The sequence below is a fragment of the Panthera leo genome, chromosome F3, assembly GCF_018350215.1.
Source record: "Panthera leo isolate Ple1 chromosome F3, P.leo_Ple1_pat1.1, whole genome shotgun sequence".
NCBI lineage: Eukaryota > Metazoa > Chordata > Mammalia > Carnivora > Felidae > Panthera > Panthera leo.
This window is the reverse complement of record NC_056696.1, coordinates 43,497,043-43,519,655: the sequence shown is the minus strand read 5'-3', so window position 1 is coordinate 43,519,655 and position 22,613 is coordinate 43,497,043. Positions and strand designations below refer to the sequence as shown.

Genomic DNA, 22,613 nt, shown 5'->3' with positions numbered 1-22,613 from the left:
ATCAACATAAGCCTGCCCAGGAAAAGAGAGCAGGACTTAAAAGTTAAAAACCCATAACAAAATAGAGCTCTAACTGTAAACTACAGAAGCCTGGCTCTGGGGTCCTTGGCGGGCCTATCTCCGACAAGATGCCTGTCCCACTGCTCTATTGTGTGAAGGGCCACCTCTCACAGCACGGGCTCTGGGGCTTCCTGGCTGTGCCAGCACTGCTGCCTGGATTCATGAGATTCCTGTCCTTGCTTTGGTGCCTTTTCTTGGAGCAAGGGGAAGGGCGGCAGAGGGCGGAGGGCCCAGCAGAAGCCAGACTCGAGAAGCGAAGGATCGCTATCTCCTGGCGTCGGCCGGCGCCTTGGCCCGGGACCCAGCCGTGCCGATCACCCCACCTGAACCTCTTGAAGCAGGATTTTCATAGCCCACTGCCCTTCTTACCACCTTCTTAACCAGGCAGTAGCCATTCAGCACTGCCCCCTTCGTCGGGACGGACAGCCTGGGTAGGAAGGTCAGACAGGCTGTGTGACCTCGGGAAGTCCCTAACCCCTCCGTTTCCTCATCTGTAAAGTGAGGGGCTTGGGCGAGTTGGGCTCAGAAGCCTCCTCCAGCTCTGATGACTGGTAATGTACCCAGAGCCCATGCTAGGATGCCCCTAAATTTATTAGCGCCTTTTTCTTCAGAGGAAATGAAGACGAGCAGTCGGAGGCAGCCTGGGGGACAGGTCCTGCCAGGTGGTCCAGGGTATTCCTGGGAGCAACCAGGGCCACATGTATCCTTTGCCCTTCTCAGAAGACTCTCGGCTCCAGAATACCCAGAACCGATGCGGCCTTACCGTCCCAGGCTTGAGCGAGTCAGTGCTGGAGAGTGGCGGCCTGGGGCCTGCGGGCTGAGCTGGAGGAAGTGGATGGGCACACAAGTCTTGTCTCCTGTCTCCTGTCCACACCCTCGAGGGGCCGTGCAGGATGGGTCTTGGTGGGGTGGGGGACCTCCCCGAGATAAGCCCTTTAGTCACTCAGCCACCCGTCGTGGCTTCTGTCACTCCGGGGGTGATAGGGTCAGGTTGGCAGTGTTGGCTAAGAGGGCAACGTCACCTGCATTGGGACTGTGCCTTCGGGCCAAGCCTGGTGCCCCTTTCTACCAGGTGTCTCCGCTCCTCAAACCCTTTTGGCTCTTACCCCCGACACTCTGGAATATCATCCCCTAAAGTTCAGGCTCCTGGCCTCGGACTTTGGGGCACTGGTTTTCTGCCACCTGCATAGGTAGCAGGGGCCCCTAGGGAGTCATCAAGGGCAATGTCAGGGTCCAACCGTGCTGCCCCTCGAGGAAGTAGGGGCGTTCTTTGTCCCGGGTTTGGCCCTATCCTTAGGCCGAGGAATGTTGATGTCTGTGTTTCGTCCTACTGCAGGGCATTTGCGTCCAGTGTTCCCACCGGGCCCCACACCCCGCTGTCAGGGGACAGAGTCCGTCTGTGGTACCAGAGCGCCCTCTCCCCCGACGTGCAGACACACATTTCAAACCCCCTTCTTCCCCTGGGCCTGTTGCTTCCATCCAGGTGCCCCAGAGGACCCAGGCATAGCGTTCGGTATCATCATGAAAGTTGCTGCCTGGTGTCTTTTGACTTAAAGAAAAAAAAAAATCCTTGCGTGGGTTCTATCCTGTGGCAGAATATGAAATATCCTACCTCCTATGAAAAGGGCACTGTTTAAAATAGGTATTGAAAACCAGCCATTCTCAGGCACAGTGTTGAGCCACCTTGGCATCAGGAAGGGACCAGGGCCAGCTGGCTGCGTCCATCAGAGGTGGGTGTCCGGCTGTGGCAGAGAGGGAGGGGCGCCACGATCAGAGCTCCAGGTAGCCTATGAGGACCAGCATTGCCACGGACGGGGAGAGGATGGCACCGGGACGCAGGGCCGGGCGGATTGCGGAGTTCTCCACCATCATGCTTGTGCCTGAAACCAGCAGGTGGAAGAGTGGGGCTGTGTCCAGTGGGCTCGGGGCCGGCCTGCCCCCACCCCACCCTCAGGACAGGATCCAGACCTTTGCTAAGGAGACTCAGGGTGGGCCACTTCAGGGCCCGGAGGTGTTCTCAGGCCTATTCCTACAGCATGTTGTAAGACCTTTGCTTCTGCGGTCTTCAGACTGGCCCTGCACCCCATGAAAGGAACACCCTCCTCTGTGACCTTCAGGGATGTTGGGGCTGGGGGCCTGGCAAGGATGGTTCTAGCACCTGTTACACTTGGTTCCTGCCTACCTTCCCCTTTCCCCCGGGGTTCTGGCTGGGGTTGGTCTGGGTGGGAATGAGTCCTTCATCAGGCATCTAGACGGACCCTGTTACTCCTGGGGGATAAGGTTTGGGGGAGAGACAGCACCTCCATTCCTCACGATGTGGACTTCGGCCGGGATCCCGTCCCCTCCAGGTCCCGTGGTCCGAATCTGTACTAGGGCGTGGCCGATGTCTTCAGGAACTGCGATTTCTATCCAGTTCTTGCTGGTGAGGTGAAGCGTGGGAGTTGGGTGTAAGTCATTCTGGTAGAGCATCTGTGGGGAGGAGGTTAGCCAGGGGGGCTTTACTTACACCCGCTGATTCTTCTCTCTACCCCAGCTCTGGGCACTGGGAGGAGCCCAGCTGGTCCTGGTCCTCGCCTTTCCTGTTTCCCATTGACCAGGGCCTGGCTCTCGAACAAGCTCCTCACTGATGGGAGGAAAGCTTGCAAGCCGCTGAGCCGTCTTTGCAGACTCCCCAGGCTGGAAGGGCCCTCGGACTTCACCTGGTGCGTCAGCACTCCCTTGAACCCTGCCTTCCCGCAGTCACGCCTTCTGCCCCCTCTCTTACGTCTCTGCTAAAGCTCTGCGTGTATTTTGTGGCTCTGACCGTCACAAACTCTGCTTATGTCAGACTCAGAGCCCTCTTGCTATTGTGTCCACTGGAATACAGATGCACCATTCCCTACCGTTCACTCCCTGGCTGATCCCTTCCTTACCTTATAGCCAGTGACCGCAGACTCATTTCGGAGAGGAACCACAGGGTCCCACTTGATACTAAGACTCGAGCTTGAGAAAGTCCAGGAGATGTTGCCAGGAGGCCGCTGTGGAGCTGCCGGAGGAGGCAGAAAGTTGGGAAAGGTTCCAAATGATTCTTCACCAGCCATCCCTTTGCCTTAGCCAGCCTTTTTCTAAGTGTCCGGCCCCAACAGGACTTACACCCAGAACCTTCTATCACAGCTGCCTAAGAAACAAACCACATGAAAATCCAAAGGCTGGAGAAGGGAGAGGTGCTTCAGAGGTCAATGAATTCTACTCTCTCTTTCCGTTTGTCTTGCTGCCTTGTTTCTGTCCAGCCTGGGATTTGTGGGCTAGAGCATTTGTCTCTATCGCCGGGGAAAGAGTGGTCCTAGGGCCACCCCCACCCCAGCAGACAGACTCACGGGGCTTCATGGTGGTGGCATTGGCAGAAGGGCTGGCGGGCCCGGTGCCTGCCCTGTTGTAGGCCCGCACGGTCACATGGTACTTGGTGTTGGGGTGCAGGCCGGTGACTCGGGCACTGGTGTCCAGCCCTGCTGTCCTCACTCGGTCAGCGGCTGCTTCCTTGTCCCCGGCTTTCCAGTAGCGGATCTGAAGGGGACAGGGGTACCTTAGGGTCAGCAGTCGAGCCCAAAACCTCAGGGTTACCGTGACCCTAGCCCTGGCCACCTACGTTCTGTTCCTCTCCTGTTGACTCTGATCCCTGTGGCTCAGTCTAGGGTCTCAGAACCTGGGCTCTGATCATGAGCTCCAAGGTAGCAAGGACAAGTGTGAGTCGCGGCTGCCTTCTTGGTGCCCAGCAAGAGCCCCGTCCAAGGGAAGCGCCCAACACGTGGGAGGAATGAGGCGGTGAGTGGCCCAGGTGATGCATGGGGATGGGCACGGACTGCACCTAGTGATGGCCCGTGGGAGCCCAACCCCACTTAATTATCTCAGGGAATCTCAGGGGTGGTGGGGGGTACTGTGCTAAAGAGTATGAAGTGCAGGGGCGCCTGGGTGGCTCAGTCGGTTAAGCGTCCGACTTCAGCTCAGGTCATGATCTCAAGGTTTGTGAGTTCGAGCCCTGCATCGGGCTCTGTGCTGCAGCAGCACCGGGGTCCCTGCCTGACCCTTCTCCCTTACGCAGTGACATTTCTTGCCCGTCCTTCTTCCCTTCCTGTTGCTCCCTCTTGTTCTCTGTCCACCCCACAAGGTGCCCCAGTGTGGAGTCACTGGGGGCTCAGAGCTCATTCCAGAAACTGCTGGGCCCACAGTTCCCAGGGACGGGGTGACCAGCAGGCACAGAGAGGGGGCCGTGCTATTCCCTGCAGGCTGAGAATGCGAGGCTAGCCGGGCTTTGGCATGAAAGGGGCAGGCCGTGTCCCTTCCAGAACCTTCCATCTCCTCCCCTGGGCTTGCACAGCTTCCAGTGCTGGCTCTAGGCAAGCACTTAACTTCAAGGCCGTCCACGGGCCAGTCTTTCGCGCTGGACATCAGCCAGGGGGGCTCGGTTGGCTAAGGCTGCGCGGCCAGGGTGGCATAGACTGTGTCAGTGAATGAGTGACCCCAGGAGGAATGACCAGTGAGCTGTGAGGGGCCCCCGGCCCCCCCTTCCTCCCCAGGCCCCAGGACAGTGCTCACCTCGTACCCCAGGAGGATGCCATTCATGTCTTGCTGCACGGGTTCCCAGGTCACGTTCATCTCTGAGGATGAGACCCCCTTGGCCCAGACCTTGGTAGGGGCCACCCTGGGCTCTGGGGATCGATACAGAATGGGTTTGGATCCCCCAGGCCTCCCTGTTTCCTACAGAGAATCTGCCAACCAGGACTGCCCTTGCTTAGGGATTTCGAGAGCCCGGGCCCAGGATGAAGCCACGTGGGGGTTCTCACAGCGACCTCCAGGCCCACTTCTCTTTGCAGAGCCTCCCTCCTCCTTCTCCCAGGCCTGAGGGGAACACGAGGGAGCGAGGGATGAGGCCAGGTGCCCTTCTCCCCCCTGGTGTGGAATCGAGGTGGGGTGTGAGCAGCACGCTCCCTCCCCCCACCCCACGGCCCGGCAGCTGTGGATGGGGCGGCCCACCTTCCTCAGCGGAGTGCACCAGCGTGGTGAGGCTCTCGGGCCCATCCCCGCGGCGGTTGTAGCTGCGGATCTTGACCTCGAAGGGCGTGTAGGGCTGGACGCTGTCATTGCTGTAGACGAAGTGCCGGGCGTCGGCGCCAGGCACCCGGGCGGTCTGCCAGGTGGTGCTGCCCTGCCTGCGGAAGGACAGCAGGTAGCCGAAGCCGTCTCCGTTCTGGTACTCCCGCGACATGGGCTGGGGGGCGAGAGCGTGTGGCATGGGCGAGGGGCCGCGGTGGGTGCGTTTCCCTGCCCATCCTCCGGCCCCACCCAGCCTTCGCCAAGAGGGGCGGCCCCGGGACTCGTGTGCCTTGGCGGTTTTCATCCTGCGGTGGGTGCGAGGGGAAGGGACAGGACGTGGCCTGCTCTGAGTTGGGATTGCACGGTGGCGCTGTCTGGGTCCTCTCTACACGCTGCTCCAATCTGGACATGAGTCAGGATGGGTGGGGGGCAGGACTGTCTCTGTCCTCTGTCCCTGCAGCTTACCGTCCAGTTGACGATGAGCTCTCCGGGGGCTCCACCCCCTCCGCTGAGTCCTGAGGGTGCCACTGAGGGGGCTGTCGGGGCCAAGGGACACAGATGTGGCTTGTTAATGGGCAGTGAGAGGGCAGAGGCCCAGAGCCTGTGCCTGTGAAGCAGACTAGGACGGGGACATCCCTATCCCTTCAGATTGGCTCTAATTTTGTCTTCCAACAGGCCCTCTGGATGTGGGCTCTGGAGTCAAGGCAGACCCGACATCAAATCCCACCTCTGCCACTTACTAGCTGTGTTTCCCTGGGCAATTCACTTAACCTCTCTGAGCCTCTGAATCCCCGCTCCGTAAGATGAGGATAATAGTGTTTCTCTCAAAGGTCTGTAAGGAGAATACAATCAGACAGGACAATGGCGAGCTCGTTTGCCTGTCCACACTCCGTAATAGTAGATGCTCCATCAATGATCTGTCTTCTCTCCTGTCAGCTTCAACTAAATAACAGACAACCCCAGTTTGCTTTAAAATAAGGGGAATAAATAACCGAGAACCGCAGTTAATGCAAACAAATATTTCTTTGGGGTTGCGAAGTGTCTGATTAGGATTTTGCTTTTCATGGCAGGTTTAATTCCCTAATTGTCTCTAGTATTCAACATGGCTGATATTAAAATAAGACCCTTTAATTAGATCACAAATCTTGGCAGGGGGTAACTTGGCTGAGGGTCAAACATTTCTGCAGAGAATCCAGCAGTGGGAAACTTATCCCTGGATTCTGATGACTGCAGTTCCTGGCCTTGTAAGGGGTGCTTCAACACGCGGCCCCTGTGATCCTGTGAGGTGGGCATAGCACCCTTTTCAAGTGGAAAGACCAAGGCTCAGAGCAATTAAGTGACTTGCCTAAGGTCACACAGCTAATAAGTGGCACGGTTCAAATTTGAACTCAGCTCTTCTGATTTCAAAGCCCATCATCTTTCTTTTGCCTCCTCCTTGTCTTTTGATCACCAACTGGGATACCAGAATGGAGACCACGCCCTACCCTGCATTTGATTCTCTAAGAAGTTCGATCAAAGAAGGTGCTCCTTCTAGAATTCCTTACTCAAGAGAGGTACCAGTTCAAAATGTTGACTGACTGGACGAGAGTCGGCCTGGGGCACGTGGGAAACCATGTTTAAGGGACACAAAAAGACACCCTTACTGCATATCAAGGGTGGGAGGCCTGGGTTGGGCGGGCAAGGTCCTGATTCCACGTTGCCAGTCTGAGGACCCCAGGTCTTCTGGACCTTCATCTGTGAACGTCTCAGAGGGTGGGGGATGTGTGCCTCTCCTGGGTTCTCTCCCTTGCCTTCTCCGCTCAGCTGGGTTCTGACACCCACCTGCCTTTCAGGGAGCTTGTGGGAAGATTGTCCATTCCACCTGCTCCCCAAGAAACTGTCTAAAGGACTTAGAGACACTGACTGCTTCCCTACACACACACACACACACACACACACACACACACACACACACCCCTTCCTCATTAATGGATTTCAGCGGCTCATGCACTACTAGGGAGGATATCTGCCCATCACCCCATGGTCCTCAGTTCAAGTTCGGGCTCTGCCAGTGTGACACTTTCCTTCTCCAGACTTTGATTTTTTCCATAAAAAAATACTTAAACCTTTTATTTTAAGATAACTGTAGATTCACATGCAGTTGTAAGGTTGGCCCAATTTTTTTACTTCTATTTTTTTAAAATGTTTATTTATTTATTTTGAGAGAGAGAGAGAGAGAGAGGGAGCAGGGGAGGGGCAGAGGGAGAGGGAGAGAGAGAATCCCAAGCAGGCTCTGTGCTGTCAGCAAAGAGCCCAATGTGGGGCTCAATCCCATGAACTATGAGATCATGACCTGAGCCGAAATCAAGAGTCGGATGCCACCCGGGTGCCCCAGGTTGGCTCATTTTTTAAAATGAGGGATTTGGGGTGCCTGGGTGGTGCAGTCGGTTAAGCACCCGACTCTTGATTTGGGCTCAGGTCACGATCTTACGGTTGTGAGATCGAGCCCCACATCAGGTGCTGAACTAGGAGCCTGTTTGGGATTCTCTCCCTCCCTCCCTCCTTCCCTCTCTCTCTCTCTGTGCCTCTCCTCCCTGTCTCTCAAAATAAATAAACATTTTTAAAAAAGTAAAATGCAAGGAGGGGTTTGGACTAGAAGGTTCTTGTAGGGCTCACAGGCCCAGGCAATGGGCCAGGGCCCAGTGCGTTGGGCAGTGCAGTTGCCCTGCCTAGCCTCATGTCCCTTTCTCGTCTCTTTTGTTAGAGTCCGAAGCCTGGTGAGGAGGGTTGGAACTCCGCGTGATTGTCGCCCGCCTGGGGCTCTCTAAGGAGGGCTTGGGTCTGTGCCCTGACGTTGCCTGTCTTTGGGACACCTCGGGCTCTGACCTGCTTCCTTGGTCCGGATTTTGCTGGAGGGCCCACTGGGTTCCCCAGTGCCCAGGATGTTGCTGGCTAAGACCCGGAACTCGTAGTCCATCCAGGGTGTGAGGCCCAGCACCTGGGCGGTCTCGGCATTGCCCTCGATGTTGGCGGGATCTGCAAGGCACCCGGAGTCAGTGTGCCCGCACTTGTTAGTTAGTCCGGACAGGAAGGGCAGGGACTGGGACCGACTCACCTCATTGTATTCATGATGGTGCCTGCCATACACTTAGTGCTCAACACCTCTTTTGGAAACAATGGGAAAACTAGTAGACTCCCCTGCCTGGGAGCCTTTGTTGATGCTGGGTGCATCAGTGGGGGCCCCAGTAATGATCTGCCAATGCTCCAAGGGCACAGACTGAGCGCCTCCCTTCTCCAGTTCTCTTCCCCTCTCTTGCCGTCCACGTGACCACCTCCCCCAATGGCCCGGGAGCTCCCTGCAGTCAGAGGACCTCAGATTGTCCCTCTTTGAAGTTCCAGGCTCAGCCAGGCCTCATCAGCACCGACCTAGGTGGAGCCTCACACTTACTGGTCCGAACCTGCTTCCACTTCCCTGCAGGTGGAGTGCGAGCTTGCAGGGTGTACTTGGCAATGGGGCTGTGGTTGTCAAAGCCTCGGCTCCAGCTGAGCTGGACGGTGGTGTCGGCAATGTTCCTCACCACCACACCTCCTGGGGGACCCGGTGGACCTGCCCCAAAGAGAGCACACTGGGTCAGAATTGGGCGGCCTCAAAATTTGAGCCAGTCTCCTCCAGGCTGGCTTGGGCTGGTGCAGTACCAAGAGGCGGCAGCAGAGGGCGCAGCAAACACACATGGGGGCAAGGAATGCCCCCCCCCTCCCCCGCAGTGCGTTGCAGCGGGGTGGGGGTGGGGGGTTGTAAGGTGGGAAAAATGTGTTCAAGGCTGGAGGGGCTCACAGAGGCCTTCACACAGAGATGTGTACAGATTTCCCAGCACTGGGCTTTGAGAACTTCTGGCCTCAGCAAAGTCCTTCAGTCTTGGGAAGTGGATTTTTAAAATTCACTTAGGACCTTTGAAGACCACGGGATCAGCTGGAACTTCTCTCAGAAGCCCTTCCCCCCCCCGCAGCTTTTGGAGAGAGGAGGGGAGTTAGGGAGCGAAAGTCAGAATAGCCCAGGTGGCCTCTGAAGGAGTCGGGCTAGGGGTGGGGTGGGAAATGCCATCACCTCGGACCAGGACCGTGGCCTCCTTGGACGCACTGTCCACCACCGTCTGGGCCATGCACGTGTACTTCCCGCCGTGGCGCAGCTGGGCATTCAGGATGGTCAGATCCCCAACCGTCTCCTTCTGCACGTGGGGGACAGGAAGTGGGGGGTGCAGGTCAGGGGAAGGAGCCCTGGCTAGCGCAGCAAGCTGTGAGCCACGAGGCAGGGCTCGGAGTCCCCTGCTCCATTATATCCACGGACCCCCCCGCCCCCCCAGGATCTCGGAGTCTCTGCTCGGTGAGTGGAGTCAGCTTCTCCCCACTTAGGACCCCGGGACTAAGCAACAGTTTATAACTGAGGACAGTCAACCATGGTCCGAGTTAATGATGTCACTTGCCCTGGGCTCAGGATAACAGGAACAGTAGTGGGGAGGGAGTCTTGCTGGGCGCCTGGCATTTCAGGTTTGTCCCTAACCCTCTCCTAAATGCACAGCCTTCGAGTGGAATGCTGGGAACTGCCCGTCTAAGGGAGGGCGTTTCTTCCGAATCCAAGGGTAAGCTTGCCATGTATGGTGTTCCTGAGGGAATGGGGAAAGGCTTTGGGGGTGCTCATGGTCAAGGACATCTTGGGTCCTCTGTCCAGAAGGAGGGAGGAGCCATGGGTTGTCTGGCCTCAGGCCTTACCACACTGGCCCTCCGGTAGTGACCCCCAGGCTTATCCACGTCGATGGGGAAGTCATCCAGGGTCCAGATGAAGGTGAGGTCCATGGTGGGGTCGTGGGAGGCGTGGCACTGCAGGGTCAGGCTGTCCCCCAAGTTGACATCAGCACTCGAGGGGGCCAAAGTGATCTTGGTTGCATCTGCCAAACAAAAGAAGGCCCCGGGGTGGATGGGGGAGGAAAGAGGCCCAGGCAGGGGGAGGGGGGCAGGGTGAGAGGGTGTGTCCTAAACCCCAGGAGAGAGAAGAGGCAGCATGGCCAACAGGATCTTGACCTCCCAGCAGCCCCACCAGTGTGTGAAAGGGAGGCAGGAGTAGATTCTGGATGGCGGTGGGGAGGTGGTCCCAAATGAGGTCCAATCCTGGGGTAGCCTCCAAGCCAAACCCAAACGCGAATGAAGGTGGGAACATAAGAGCAGGGTGTCGAGGAGGGACTGGGACCCTGTGGTGGCTGAGCCACCCACCCTCCTCCAAGCCACACCCCTCACCTCGCACAGACAGAATGCCCGTGCTGTTGGCTTTGCCCATGAAATTCTCAGCAAAGCAGGTGTATTTGCCTTCATCTGACCGACTGATGTTTCTTATGATCAAGGTGCCATCCGGAGTTACGGTCACTCTGCACAAGGAGAAAGCAGATCTGGCCAACCTAGGGTCACCCTGCCGCCGTCACGGGAAGGGGACTCGCCTTCGTGGTGGACGGGGAGAGGCAGGAATTGCTGCGGGTAGAGTGGGGTTTGTACCTGCTGCTGTTGACCAGAATCTCGGTGCCTTTGCTCCAGAGCACCACAGCCTTCGGGGCCGCCCGGGGCTGGCAGGGGATAACGATCTCTCCCCCGCGGGCCGCGGGGATCAGACGCTTTACGGGGTTCAGCCTGAAGTCGGGGGCCAGTGCTAGAAGGAAAGGGGGGTGCCCTGCAGTCACCCAGGGAATCACAGCAGTACCCGTTGCCCTTGATGAAGATGTCAGCTGACTGCACGCTGAGCGTTTTACCTACCCTCCAAGGCCAGTCCAAAATACACCCAGGATCCAGCCCTTCCTGTCACCCCTACCCTCCACTGCCACCACGCTGGTCCAAGCCACCAAGTCCCCTGCCAAACTATTGAAACCCCCCCCAGGAGGTCTTCCTGTTTTTACATTTTCTTTCTACAGTCTCCTGCTCCAGCCAGCAGCCTGGCATGTCTTTTAAGAAACTTGAATTTTGTTTTTCTACATTTATTTATTTTTGAGAAACAGAGAGAGACAGCATGAGCAGGAGAGGGGCAGAGAGAGACGGAGACACAGAATCAGAATCCGAAGCAGGCTCCAGGCTCCGAGCTGTCAGCACAGAGTCCGACGTGGGGCTCAAACCCACGAACCGTGAGATCATGACCTGAGCCGAAGTCAGACGCTTAATCGACTGAGCCACCCAGGCGCCCCTCTTGTAAGAAACTTAAACATGCACTCAGGATGAAGTCCAACGAGGGCTCACAAATACGACCCTGCCTCTCCCCTCACATCCCATGCCGCTCTCCCTCATTTATCATGCTCCAATCACCTGGGCCATTTTCTGCCCTTTGAGGATGCCAAGATTTTTCCTGCCCCAGGACCTTTGCACTTGCCATACGTTTTGTTTAAAAATCCCTCAGATCTTCACATGGCTGGCTCCTTGTTAACACTCAGGTCACACCCCAAATGCGTGACTTCCCCAAAGAGGTCTCACCTGACCATGCCATCTAATGGGCCCACCTCACTCCTACCACTCCGCTAGATTTTTAAAAAATGTTTATCTATTTTGGAGGGAGAAAGAGAGTAAGGGACGGGCAGAGAGAGGGGAACAGAGGATCCAAGGGGGGGGCTCTGCGGTGACAGCAGAGAGCCTAACGTGGGGCTCGAACGCATGAAACGTTAGATCATGACCTGACCTCAAATCGGATACTTAACCGACTGAGCCACTCAGGCATCCCTAGGTTTTCTTTATACTGTGTTTTTGATGGCTGTCCAAAATCGTCTTATGTAATTATTCGATTTTGTGATCATCCCTCTGTCTCCACTGCATTGTAAAATGCTTGAAGGAAGAGACCTTATTCATGTTCACTCCTTAGGAGGTGTTGAATAAATACGGTTGCATGAACAAACAAATGAATGAGTCATAGTTAAGCTCACTCCAACTTGATGAGGTAGTTATCATTACATCCATTTTGCAGATGAGAAAACTGAGGCCCCACGAGCTCAAGTCACACAACAAAGAACCCTAGCACCAGCTGGCATCTCCAGGGCACCTGTTTATGTGATGGCCAGGTCCTCTCTGCTTTACCTCGCTCTCATTTAGTCCTCTAAACGGCAGTATGAGGGCAGGACTGTTATGGCCCTCATTTTATGAATCAAGAAACTGAGACACAAAGAGATTAAATTGCCAAAGAGATTAAACCAGCTGAAGGGACTGGTTTAAACACACATCAGATCGACTCGGTTTCCAATGACTTTGGCCACCTCTTTTTCACTGCAGCCAACACTTTCCTTAACTGTGCCAGACCTGGAACAAGTAAGAGACTCTGTCTTCTGGAAGCTCTCAATCTAGCGTCTCATCTCCTTCCTTAAATCCCTGTCTTCTACTCAGATGCCACTGGAAAACTAAGGGGAGCCGCCAGCATGTGTTTGTGTGTTTAGAAATGCCGCAGCTCAGGGGCACCTGGGTGGCTCAGTCAGTTGAGCGTCTGACTCTTGATTTTGGCTCAGGTCATGATCTCACGGTTCATGGAATCAAGCCCTACATCGGGCTCTGCGCTGACAGCGTGGGGCCTGCTTGGGATTCTCTCTCTCTCTTCCCTCCCCAACCCCCCCCCCCAAATAAATAAACTTTAAAAAAAAAAAAAAAACAAAGGAAACTGCTGGAACTCAGAACTCCTCTAGCCCCCGCCTATGTGTCCTTGCTGATGTCCCCTGCCTCTCCGGGCCCTGTACCTTGCACGGCCAGCTCCGCGCTGGCGTAGATGGTGCCGTGCTTGTTCTCTGCCACGCACTGGTACATGCCCGAGTCTTCCAGACTCAGCTTGGAGAAGCGCAGGTCCCCAGCCAGCACCTCTACACGGTTCTGTGCAGAAGGGGGCGGAGTAGGGGCATCAGGGCCACTGAAGGACCGGGGTGGAGGGGCAGGTGCAGCAGAGATGCTAGGCCGCCCCTCGCCCGCCGAGGGGCTCACAGGCCCTGTCTCGTCTCGGGGCCTCCTGGAATCCTAGGACTGAGATCCGCCAGGCCCCCCTGTATGTCAGCCCACTGAAGCCAGAGGGACGAGGTGACCTCCTTGGGACCACACGGTGAATTTGTGACTGGGTTGTGCCTGGATCCAGGTCTCTGGACCCTCTAGTCAGGCCTCCATCCGGTTGACCCGCCTGTGGCCATGTGAATCTGGGAGGGAAAGAAGCACCTGAAGCCGACCACCCAAAGTGCCCTAATTGTCCCAGAGAGGCTGCCAGTGGTGGAGCAGGGTTGTGGGGAGCGGGCAGTCTAGAAGGCGAGGGGACCAGGTGAACAGAGGACGGCGGTTGGTGTGGGGGAAGTCCCAGGGCGTCTACCTGGGAGGTCAGAGGCTCCCCATTCCGCAGCCAGCGCACCGTGGGCCGGGGCTTGCCGGCCGCCGCACAGCCCCAACGGAGGTTGGAACCGATGTCAGCCTCCATGTCTGAGATCACCTTGAGCCACTCGGGCTGAGCTGTGGGGAGCAAGGGAGAGAAAGGCCGGGGGTGAGCTGGGACGAGCCTCCCTCTCACCGGGGACCAGGATTGCAGGGCTGCAGTTCCGGTGATGGACAGCAGAGGGCGCCATCAGCACCCCGGGAAGGGCTTTAGGGGGTGTGAGAAGCAGGCCGAAGAAAGCCCGCACTTTGTGTCTGTGCCAGTGGCTGTTTGAGCAACTTGGATCATTCTAAAGCCTTCCATTGCTTCCCGCAACCCTGCCTGAAGCCCTAGCTTCTTCTCTCCCCACCCCCAGTGCAACCCTAGGGCAAGAAGGCTTAAGCAAGGGGCCACCCAGTCCCCTCCCTGACTTTTGGATCTGCTTCCTCAGGGATGATAAGAGTGAAGTCGGGGGGGGGGGGGGGGGGGACAGGGGGCCCCAGCCCTGTACCCTGCACGATGATGCGGCCCTGGACGGTGTCGCGGCCCTTGGAGTTCTCCGCCTCACACTCATAGGTGCCCTCATCCTCGAAGGCGACGCTCGGTATCTGCAGGGTGGGCTCGGCTGTGGCCCACTGGGGGGACAAGGAGCCGTCCACTTTACGCCACTTGATCTGAGGGACAGGGCTGGTGGGGAAGACAGAGCCAGAGCGGGTTTGCTGTGCTAAGTAGGCTCCCCTGTGTCTGCAGCTTCTCACACACAGATCCTCCCCTGAGGTGCCGGGCAGGTGGGGGGTGTGGACAAGGGCCTGGGAGGGGACAGAGGGAGAGAGGCAAGGGGGAAGGGAGGGGCCTCTTCCGGACTGGCCCAGAGCACAGGTGGGAAAGTGGCAAGAAGTAGGGCACCTCTCTCCTCTCCTCTCCCCTGCAACGATTGGGACCCCCGTGAACTTGGTCTTCCGTGCGGTCTGTACCCTGAAGCTGGCTTGCTCTCCCCACCCCGACCCTGCACTGGCCACCATGCCTCTTCTGGGACTGCCCTCCTCAGCGGTGGCCTGTAGCCTGGGATTTGAGGGGGTCCCCTCCCGCCTGTCCCCAACAAGGCCTTGCCTCTGCTTTTCAAGAGAGACGTGGTCATTAGCAATCTGTAAATACTAAAACGACTGAGTATCAGTGACTCTTAAAGGGTTCAGTTATGAACCTTCCATGTGCTTTAAATATGAATTTTCTGGAAGTCCAATAACTTTTCACAAAGCAGGGGGCATCCTGGGTAACCACAGGAGGTATAAGGGAAGAGGGGACCAATGTACAAATCACATTAATTGTTCTACAGGCATCTATTTGAACACCTCCTATTTGCTTAGCCCCGTTCCAGTGAATCCTTTTTCTAGGAGAGAGGGATTTCTATCACAATTGTTAAAAAGATAACTCTTGGGGCGCCTGGTTGGCTCAGTCGGTTAAGCAGCCGACTTCGGCTCAGGTCACGATCTCGCGGTCCATGAGTTCAAGCCCCGCACTGGGCTCTGTGCTGACAGCTCGGAGCCCGGAGCCTGTTTCAGATTCTGTGTCTCCCTCTCTGACCCTCCCCCGTTCATGCTCTGTCTCTCTCTGTCTCAAAAATAAATAAACGTTAAAAAAAAATTTATAAAAAAAAAAAAAGATAACTCTTGGCATCCATAGAACACTTGCTAAATGCCAGGCCCTGTGCTAAGCACTTCACATAGAGGTACTACCATTATTACCGTGTACAAATAAGGACACAGAGGCACAGAGAGGTTAAGGGTTTACCCATTGTCTCCCAGCCAGCAAGTGACAGAGCTGGGGGTTGAACCCGGGAGGCCAGACTGGGGTTCGTACCCAGTGCTACCTGCCTCCGGCCTGGGTGTTGCATAAGCGGCCTGAGCTTGGCAGACATTGCTGGGAGGACCCACTATGTGTCAGGCCCCTGGTGTGCATGACGCCCCACTCAGAGACAGAGTGCTGAGTGAGTGGTGGTCACCACCCACTGGGATCTCTGCTCGACCCTGCGAAGGGTCTGCTACAAAGATAGCAGAACAGGAGCCCGCCTGCCCTCTCCCCGGGGTCACCCGTGCCCCTGAGGGGGCTCTGACACGCTGCGCCCTGGCCTGCTCCCTCCCTCCTCCGCCACTCACTTCCCAAAGGCGAAGCACTCCAGGGTGACCTGCTGTCCTACCAGCGCGTAGGTCTCTGCCGGGAACCGGGCCTTGATGCTGGGTGCAAAGAGCCTGGTGTCTGGGGAGAGAAGGAGTTTGCAGATCGGATGCAAATGAGGCGGGCTTGAGGCTCCCGCGCTCAGGGTCTCAGCACAGCTCAGAGCCGACTCCTTCTTGACCTCGGTTCCCCTTGGGGGCCTGGCCAAGGGTCTGAGGCTTTGCAGCCGGGGGACCGAGGGGTCCGGGCCCCAGACCCCAGGCTTCGCAAGCCATCCTTCGCCACCTCCAGGGGAGAACGCTCTTTCCCAGTATCTGCTGACCCTTTCAGCTCTCTCCTCCCCGCTGTGCCCACCGACCCTGACCTTCAGCAGCCAGGTTGAGTTGAGCGAACTTGCTGAAGACGCTCTTGGTGGAGAAGTCCATGTGGCTGGTGGCCAGGCAGGAGTAGTTGCCCAGGTCTGAGGCGTTGGTCCGGGCAATGTACAGGTTCCCCGTGGTCTGGGACACGAAGTGACGCCCGTCCGTCGGGATGAAGTTGGGGAACTCGTTGAGGAGCCAGCGGTAGGACAGGCCTAAATAGGACGTGGGGGGCTGGGGTTGAGGAAACCTCGGGGCTCTGGGCTGACGGGGCAGCTGTGGGGGGAGGCCCTCAGCATGCTGGGGGGGGATCTCTAGACCTAGTCCTGAGAGCCCCGTGCTCAGAGCTGGTGCTGAGGGGAGACCCAGAAGGAAGATGTGACTTGACTTTACTCCTGCCCTTGGGGTGCTCCCAGTCTGAAGGAGGAGGCAGGGCACAGAGCTAGCGAATGACAGACTCATTTTGAGTCAGACACAAAATCATTTTGAGTTGGGGACCCAGGGATCGGTGCTTCCAAGGGTCACTCACCGCCTTTTCCTCCCCTGCTGAGTGGTTGAAGCCCCTCTTGTGCCCTCTGTCTAACCTCGGGCCAGGGTCCCGACTCACCTGGGTAGTGGGCAGGTGGGTTACAGGGCAACATCACCCCCCAGCCTTCGTGGGTTTTCACTGGGTCTCTCTCCTCCTTGGAGAACTCCTGCAGAACTGGAGATAAAGATCCGGTGCTCGGGCACCGTCCTCCAAGCCTGGGGGCCTCCCCCAGTCCAGCCTCCGTGGGAAGCAGTCACCTGCCCTTTCTAGACACTTTCCCCAGCTCCCTATTCCCCTCCCCTGGAGCATCCTGGCACCCCCGCGGGTCTCACAGCCGAAGCGGAGCACAGCCTCCCTGCTGACGATGGTGCCCACTGGGTTGGAGGCCAGGCACTGGTAGACGCCGGCGTCCTGTGCCTTGGTGGGGTTCATGATGACCAGGTTGCCCCCTACCAGCTGGTGGCGGGAACCTGGCACCAACTTCATCTCGGTACCATTCATCTTCCACCTGCAAGCGGGGGCAGAGGAGGAGACCATCCTGAGTGGCTGGACCCTGCCTGGTGCCAGGGCTGGTGTGAGGAACAACGTCACGGCTGCCCAGGGCGCCCCCCCCCCTTCCCCGGCGCCCACCGTGGGGGTCTCACCTATAGGTGGCTGGAGGGCTGGCCCGGGCACGGCACGCCAGCGTCACCTTCTCCTCAGTGGATTCCTCCGGGAACAGCAGACCGAGGGGCTGATCTTCAAAGACTGGCCCGAAAGTGGCCGGGGATCCCCGGGCTGAACTCCAAGCTGTAGGTGGGGGAACAGCACCAGAGGCCTGAGGGCCTGGGGCCCAGTAGGGCAGTGCCGTGCAGTAGAACTTTCTGCAGTGATGGAAGCTTCCGTTTTCTGCCCTGGCCAATACGGTAGCCATCAGCCGCCTGCTGTCAAGCCCTTGAAATGTGGCTGGTGCAGCTGAGGAACCCAATTTTAAATTTGACTTAATTTTAGTTAATTAAAACTTGAATTTCAGCTGGTTGGGCAGGTTCCGGCTGGCCAAGTTAGTCGAGTCAATCACCCGTCCTACACTCAGGTATTGAGCACCTGTTGTGTACCTGGCACTGGGCTAGGCTGTGTGGCAAAGGTGACTAAGACACAGCCCCTCTTCCTCAAGGGACCTGCATTCTGGGGACGGAGACACTAAAGACGGGACAAGGTGGTGAGGACCATAAAAGCAGTGGGAGTTCTAGATGCAGGGGCCCTCAGGGTGGGACCCGCTGGCCTGCAGGGTGTGAGATGCATGGGAAACCACTGGTTAAGGAGGCGGAGAGAGAACGTGCGTCCCTGAAGCCTAATGTCCCTTCCAGCCAGTGATCTGGCTCTTGGCCTCTTATTAGCTGTGACAGACCCCTTCTGAGCCTCAACAGCATGACCTGTGAAATGGAAAGAATGCGAACTCACCTCCCAGGGCCTGGAGGAGGGTTCAGTCTGGCACAGGGTGTGTGCTCTGAAAATGTCTGCTGGACCCAAGCCATGGGGCAGGGGGAGTTTAGGGGGAGAAGGAAGGCTTCACGGTGGTGGAGGGGGTGCAGGTTGCTTTGGGGGCATTTTTCTACGAGTGAGGTGTGATAATTCAAGAAAGAAAGGCCCGGGAAAGGGAATGACTTGTTCACGGCCACAAGGCAAGTCTGTGGCACACGCGGGTCTAGATCCCGGCCTCCTGAATTTGCTGAGCAAATGAAGTTTTCATGCCTGGCCCCTTCCCAGGGCGGATGCCTCTTTCTTTATGCACCAGGGCAGGGGACACTGAGGCACAGAGGCCGGCGTTTCACACCTGTCTTCCTTCCCACAGGGGTGGGGAGTGGGCTCTCTTTGCTGACTCATGGGGCCAGCCATGCCTTGCCTTTGTGGTATCAGGCAGGGGCCAGGCCACCCCTAATTGGCTCCTACCCCCACAATCCAGCTGATTTCAGGCCCTCCTTGGTGGGTCGTGGGGGCTGGGATCCCCATTAACCAATTAGTGCCTCCTGTCCCAGCGCATCCAGCTGTCAGCCCTGTTCCAGGGGTGGGGGGGGGGGTGCACCCCCGTGCCACAGCTGAGGCCCAGCCCTGGCCCCTGGGGAATGAGGGCAGCTGTTAAGCAGCTCTCAGAATGAGGAAGGAGGCCGGGCTCCCTGAAATGGCACCCCCCCTCCCCCTCCCCCTCCCCACCACCCATCACTATCCCTCCCTGCCGCCCCGGGGCCTTGGAGGCAGCTATGGCGCCCGCAGCATCTCAGTTGGAGAGCCCAGCTTAATCCCAAGTTAATGATGGTGGTGGAGGGGAGGGACCCCTGCCCCAGCTGGGGCTGCCAGGATGGGAGGGAAAGGAGGGGTGACGGGGGCAGCTAGGCTGCTGGGAACCACCTTATATGATAACAGCTTCCAGTAGCTCTGTGGGCATGGCAGGGGGTGGCTGAATGGGCCTGGGGCACACTGATGCTTTAAGACGGGCTTTCTTCCCGAAAAACCTTTGTCCTCTGCACTCAGCCATGTCCACACCCTCATCCACATATGTACATTTCCACACCTCTCACCTGCACACCCTTCCTCACACGCACACACACATCACATATATACACGTACCTCTCTAAGCTACTCCAGTGGACAGATACGTGTTCCCATGCGCATCCGGCTACACACGTATATGTACGTGCTTATGTATATATATCCATATACCCATAATAATAAAAGCAGGTGCTCTTTATCGAGTGCTTGCTCTGTATCGGATCCCACGCTCCATATTTCTTGCGCATAACCTCTTTACAAGACAGCTATTGCCACTTCCTTATTTAACTAATGTGGAAACTGAGATTTAGGAAAGTTAAATAACTTCTCCAAATCACACAGCGAGAAGGAGCAGATCCATGGATCTGGACCCTGGCCAGCCTCACCCACAGCCAGCCATCCTTAACCACAGTGTCCGTGATTCTTGACCCCGCTTCCCCATCGGAACCATCAGAGGCTCTGGCCCATCCCAGAGGTGCCGAATCACAGCGCGTCGCGGGCCCTGGGAAGGGCAGCTGGGGTCGAGAGCCATCACACTTGCTGTGAGGCTTTCCACGCGCATTCGTCATCCCCCCAGATGTCGCACCCGGTCCACACAACAACCCGCTGACATTGCCACCCTCTGAAACATCCACAAACACAGTCTCGTTCACCCCACACCTTCCTCTGAGGCTGCACTCACACCCACCCACACAAGGCCACCCCTCCTTGCTGCCCCTGTCCCTCATCCTCTCTGATTCTCTCTTCTCTGATTCCCTGTTTTGGCAACGCTGCCCCCCCACCGCCCGTCCCCCGTGAACATGGGCATCGGGAAGCTTGTAGAAGGGACCAGAGAGATGAGAATGTGGGGGAGCTTCCTCGCTGCCTTTCCTTGTCGGGGTGCCAGGGACCCAAGGCTGCTTCTCTAGGGCAGCTGAGCCGAGACACCTTTCTGGGAGGGCCGAGAACAGGCGATGGGGCGTTCCACTCGTGTCTCTGGAGCTCGTGGGTGTGGCAGACCAGGTCCCCTCTCCTTGGGCTTTCCTGCATCTCTGGGTCTGAGAGCCCCGCGGCTGCCCACACCGCCTGCCTCAGATGCCGAGGTCCCGGCACTCTTTCCCGAGGGAGGGCGGTGCTGAGGACCCCAGGCTCCCCTCCACTGCTCTCTCTGGGGTGGCTGTCCCCTGTTCTGCGCAGCCTGGACTCCCCACCCCAGCAGCTCCTCTGGCCTGGTGGGCCCCGGGCACAGGTAGCTAGGCCTGAGAGTGGGGTTGCTGGAAGGCCCCCTCCAGCCTCTGGGTCAGCTTTATTTCCTAGCAGCCTCACTGACTTGGGTGCAGGACTGGGAGGCAGTTAGGACGGAATGAGAACGTCTGAAAGTGTGCCAGTGGCGTCCTCCCCTGATGAGACAGAGAACCTAGAACGTGCTGGCTGCAGCCTTGCAGGGGGTGTGGGGTGGGGAGTCAGAGCCTGCTACAACTCCGGAAGGGTGGTGGGGGATGGGTCCTTTTTCTCCCATGGGGGCCTTTAAGGAGAAAAGAAGCATCTATTGATCTGGGCTGGGGGTCAGGACAGAGAGGCCAAGCGGTGGTCTCAGCAGGTCCCTCCAGGTCCCTCCGTGCAGCAGCAGGGGGCTGGGGGACCTCCCTCCAGCTCTTGGACAGGCTTGGTCTCTGGTACCTCCTTCTTGGCACACTCTCCAGAGTGGGATCTGGGCCCACACTGCCCTCTTCTGCCAGCCCCCCTCCTCCCCTCTCCCTGCCTTGCAGCACCCTTGGCATGGGATCCTTTGCTTGGGTCCCTTTGGGCAAAAGGCCACCCCCCTGCTGTGCCTCATTTCTCCTCACATCCTGTTCCACACTAGGTCCGTTGGCCAGGCTGCAGCTCGGCCCTGGGGAGCCCTCCTAGAGGTTCGTGGTACTGATCCCCATCTCCTCAAGTCAGAGGATGCTAGAGCAGCAGTGCCATCCAATAGAACTTTCTGTGATGATGGAAACGTTCTATAATCTGTGCTATCCAATATGTGGCTTGTATAACTGAAGGACTCATTTTAAATTTTAATTTAATCCCAGTCTAATAGTTTCATGTGGCGACCATATTGGACAGCGCGACTCCTCAGAGGCAGCGGCTCCGGGCTGATATCACGGAGATCCAGATGTGCCGTGATCTTGCTGTGTGGGCCCAAGGCAAGCCACTTACCCTCTCTGGATCCTGCTTCTTCCACCTGCATTATGGCGCGACTCATTCCTTCTAACCTCAGGGGGAAGGTAAGATCCACAAACGGGGACATTTAAGCAAAGGAAGGGGCCTCAGAAATCGAAGTGCCGCGGCAACGCAGGGTCAGTAATTTCTGAAGTCATCGCTACAATAATAGCAGTGATATAACGAGATGATCACCCTGCTGGACTTTGGAGCCCAGATGAGGCCTCTTACCTGGAGAGGAGACAAGGGCCACAGTGACTAGCAGCAGCAGCAGCAGGTGTGACTTCCTCCTGGTGGGTGTCCCCATGGTGAGCATTCTGGGCAGAGATGGGGAGCTGAGGAGGGGATCCTCAGCTCGGGGAGGGGAGAGTCCAGCTGGAGGCTGAGAAGGACCTGGGGAGGCAGAGGATGGGGAGGCCTCTGAGTCGGGGAGCGCCCCTCCTGCCTCCTGGGTCTGCACTGTTTTCACCCCGGCCTGGAATTGCATTCATCCTCCCCAGGGTTGGGGGGGGGGAGGGGAGAGGGGGGAGGGAGGGAGGGGGAAGGGGCTTGGCTGTTAGCGAGGAGCTCTTCCCAGACTGAGTGCCTAGTACTGGCCCCCTGGGAGTCTGGCTCTGCCCTGTGTATGCCCTCCCCCCACCTCCCCTGCAGCCGGCAGGGGTTGGCTCAGGAAGTGAAATCAGTGGCTAATTGGAGGCGAGAACCCAGCTGCCCCTCACCCCTTAAGAGATCTTGTTGTGGGGTCCGGAAGACAACAGGGCGGGGCCTGGGGGTGGGGGTGGGGAACACCTTCCAGCATTTGGGGCCCAATTTCCCCAGCCCCTGCCCCCTCAGCTGCCTGGGTAGGGGGCGATAAGCCCCTCTGGAGCCTTCTTTGTTTTATTTTTTGAATGTTTTTTAATTTATTTTGAGAGAGAGGGAGAGAGAGAGAAAGCTGTCAGCGCAGAGCCTGATGTGGGGCTTGATTACACGAACCATGAGATGATGACCTGAGCTGAAATCAAGAGTCAGACTCAGACTCTTGGCCCGCTGAGCCCCCCAGACACCCCCTTCCTTGTTTTTCTAGCAGCGACTGGTTCATTCCCACCCTCTCACCTGGGTCCCCGGGTGAGGCACTTATGTTGTGTGTACCATGAAGCCATGACCTTGGCCCCCATCAGCAGTTCTCCCCAACTAGGTGGGCTAATGGGCCCCCACAGGCCTTCTGGGATGAAAGAGTTACTGAAGCTCCCAGAGGGTTAAAAACTGTTCCCCGGGGCGGGGGGCACCCAGAGCAAGTCAGAGCTCCCCCTCCATCGGCAGGGGAGATGGGGCCTCATCCTGAGAGGGGCGGGCAGGGCCAGCC

The 22,613-nt window shown here is 57.5% G+C and overlaps 1 protein-coding gene across 1 annotated transcript; it reads right to left on the bottom strand.

The window, feature by feature from the left end:
* Positions 1-1,810: 1,810 nt before the first annotated feature.
* Positions 1,811-21,590, bottom strand: CNTN2 (contactin 2). Its single transcript, XM_042925198.1, has 22 exons — positions 21,500-21,590; positions 17,206-17,350; positions 16,894-17,069; positions 16,640-16,735; positions 16,038-16,247; positions 15,655-15,754; positions 14,013-14,188; positions 13,463-13,599; positions 12,852-12,981; positions 10,651-10,801; positions 10,399-10,526; positions 9,877-10,052; positions 9,215-9,335; positions 8,558-8,716; positions 7,996-8,145; positions 5,596-5,666; positions 5,071-5,305; positions 4,633-4,745; positions 3,417-3,603; positions 2,973-3,085; positions 2,361-2,529; positions 1,811-1,940 (listed from the first exon to the last, which is right to left on the bottom strand). Exons 1-22 carry the CDS (start codon positions 21,582-21,584, stop codon positions 1,831-1,833), a joined length of 3,138 nt encoding a protein of 1,045 aa, XP_042781132.1. The 5' UTR covers positions 21,585-21,590; the 3' UTR covers positions 1,811-1,830.
* Positions 21,591-22,613: the final 1,023 nt, after the last annotated feature.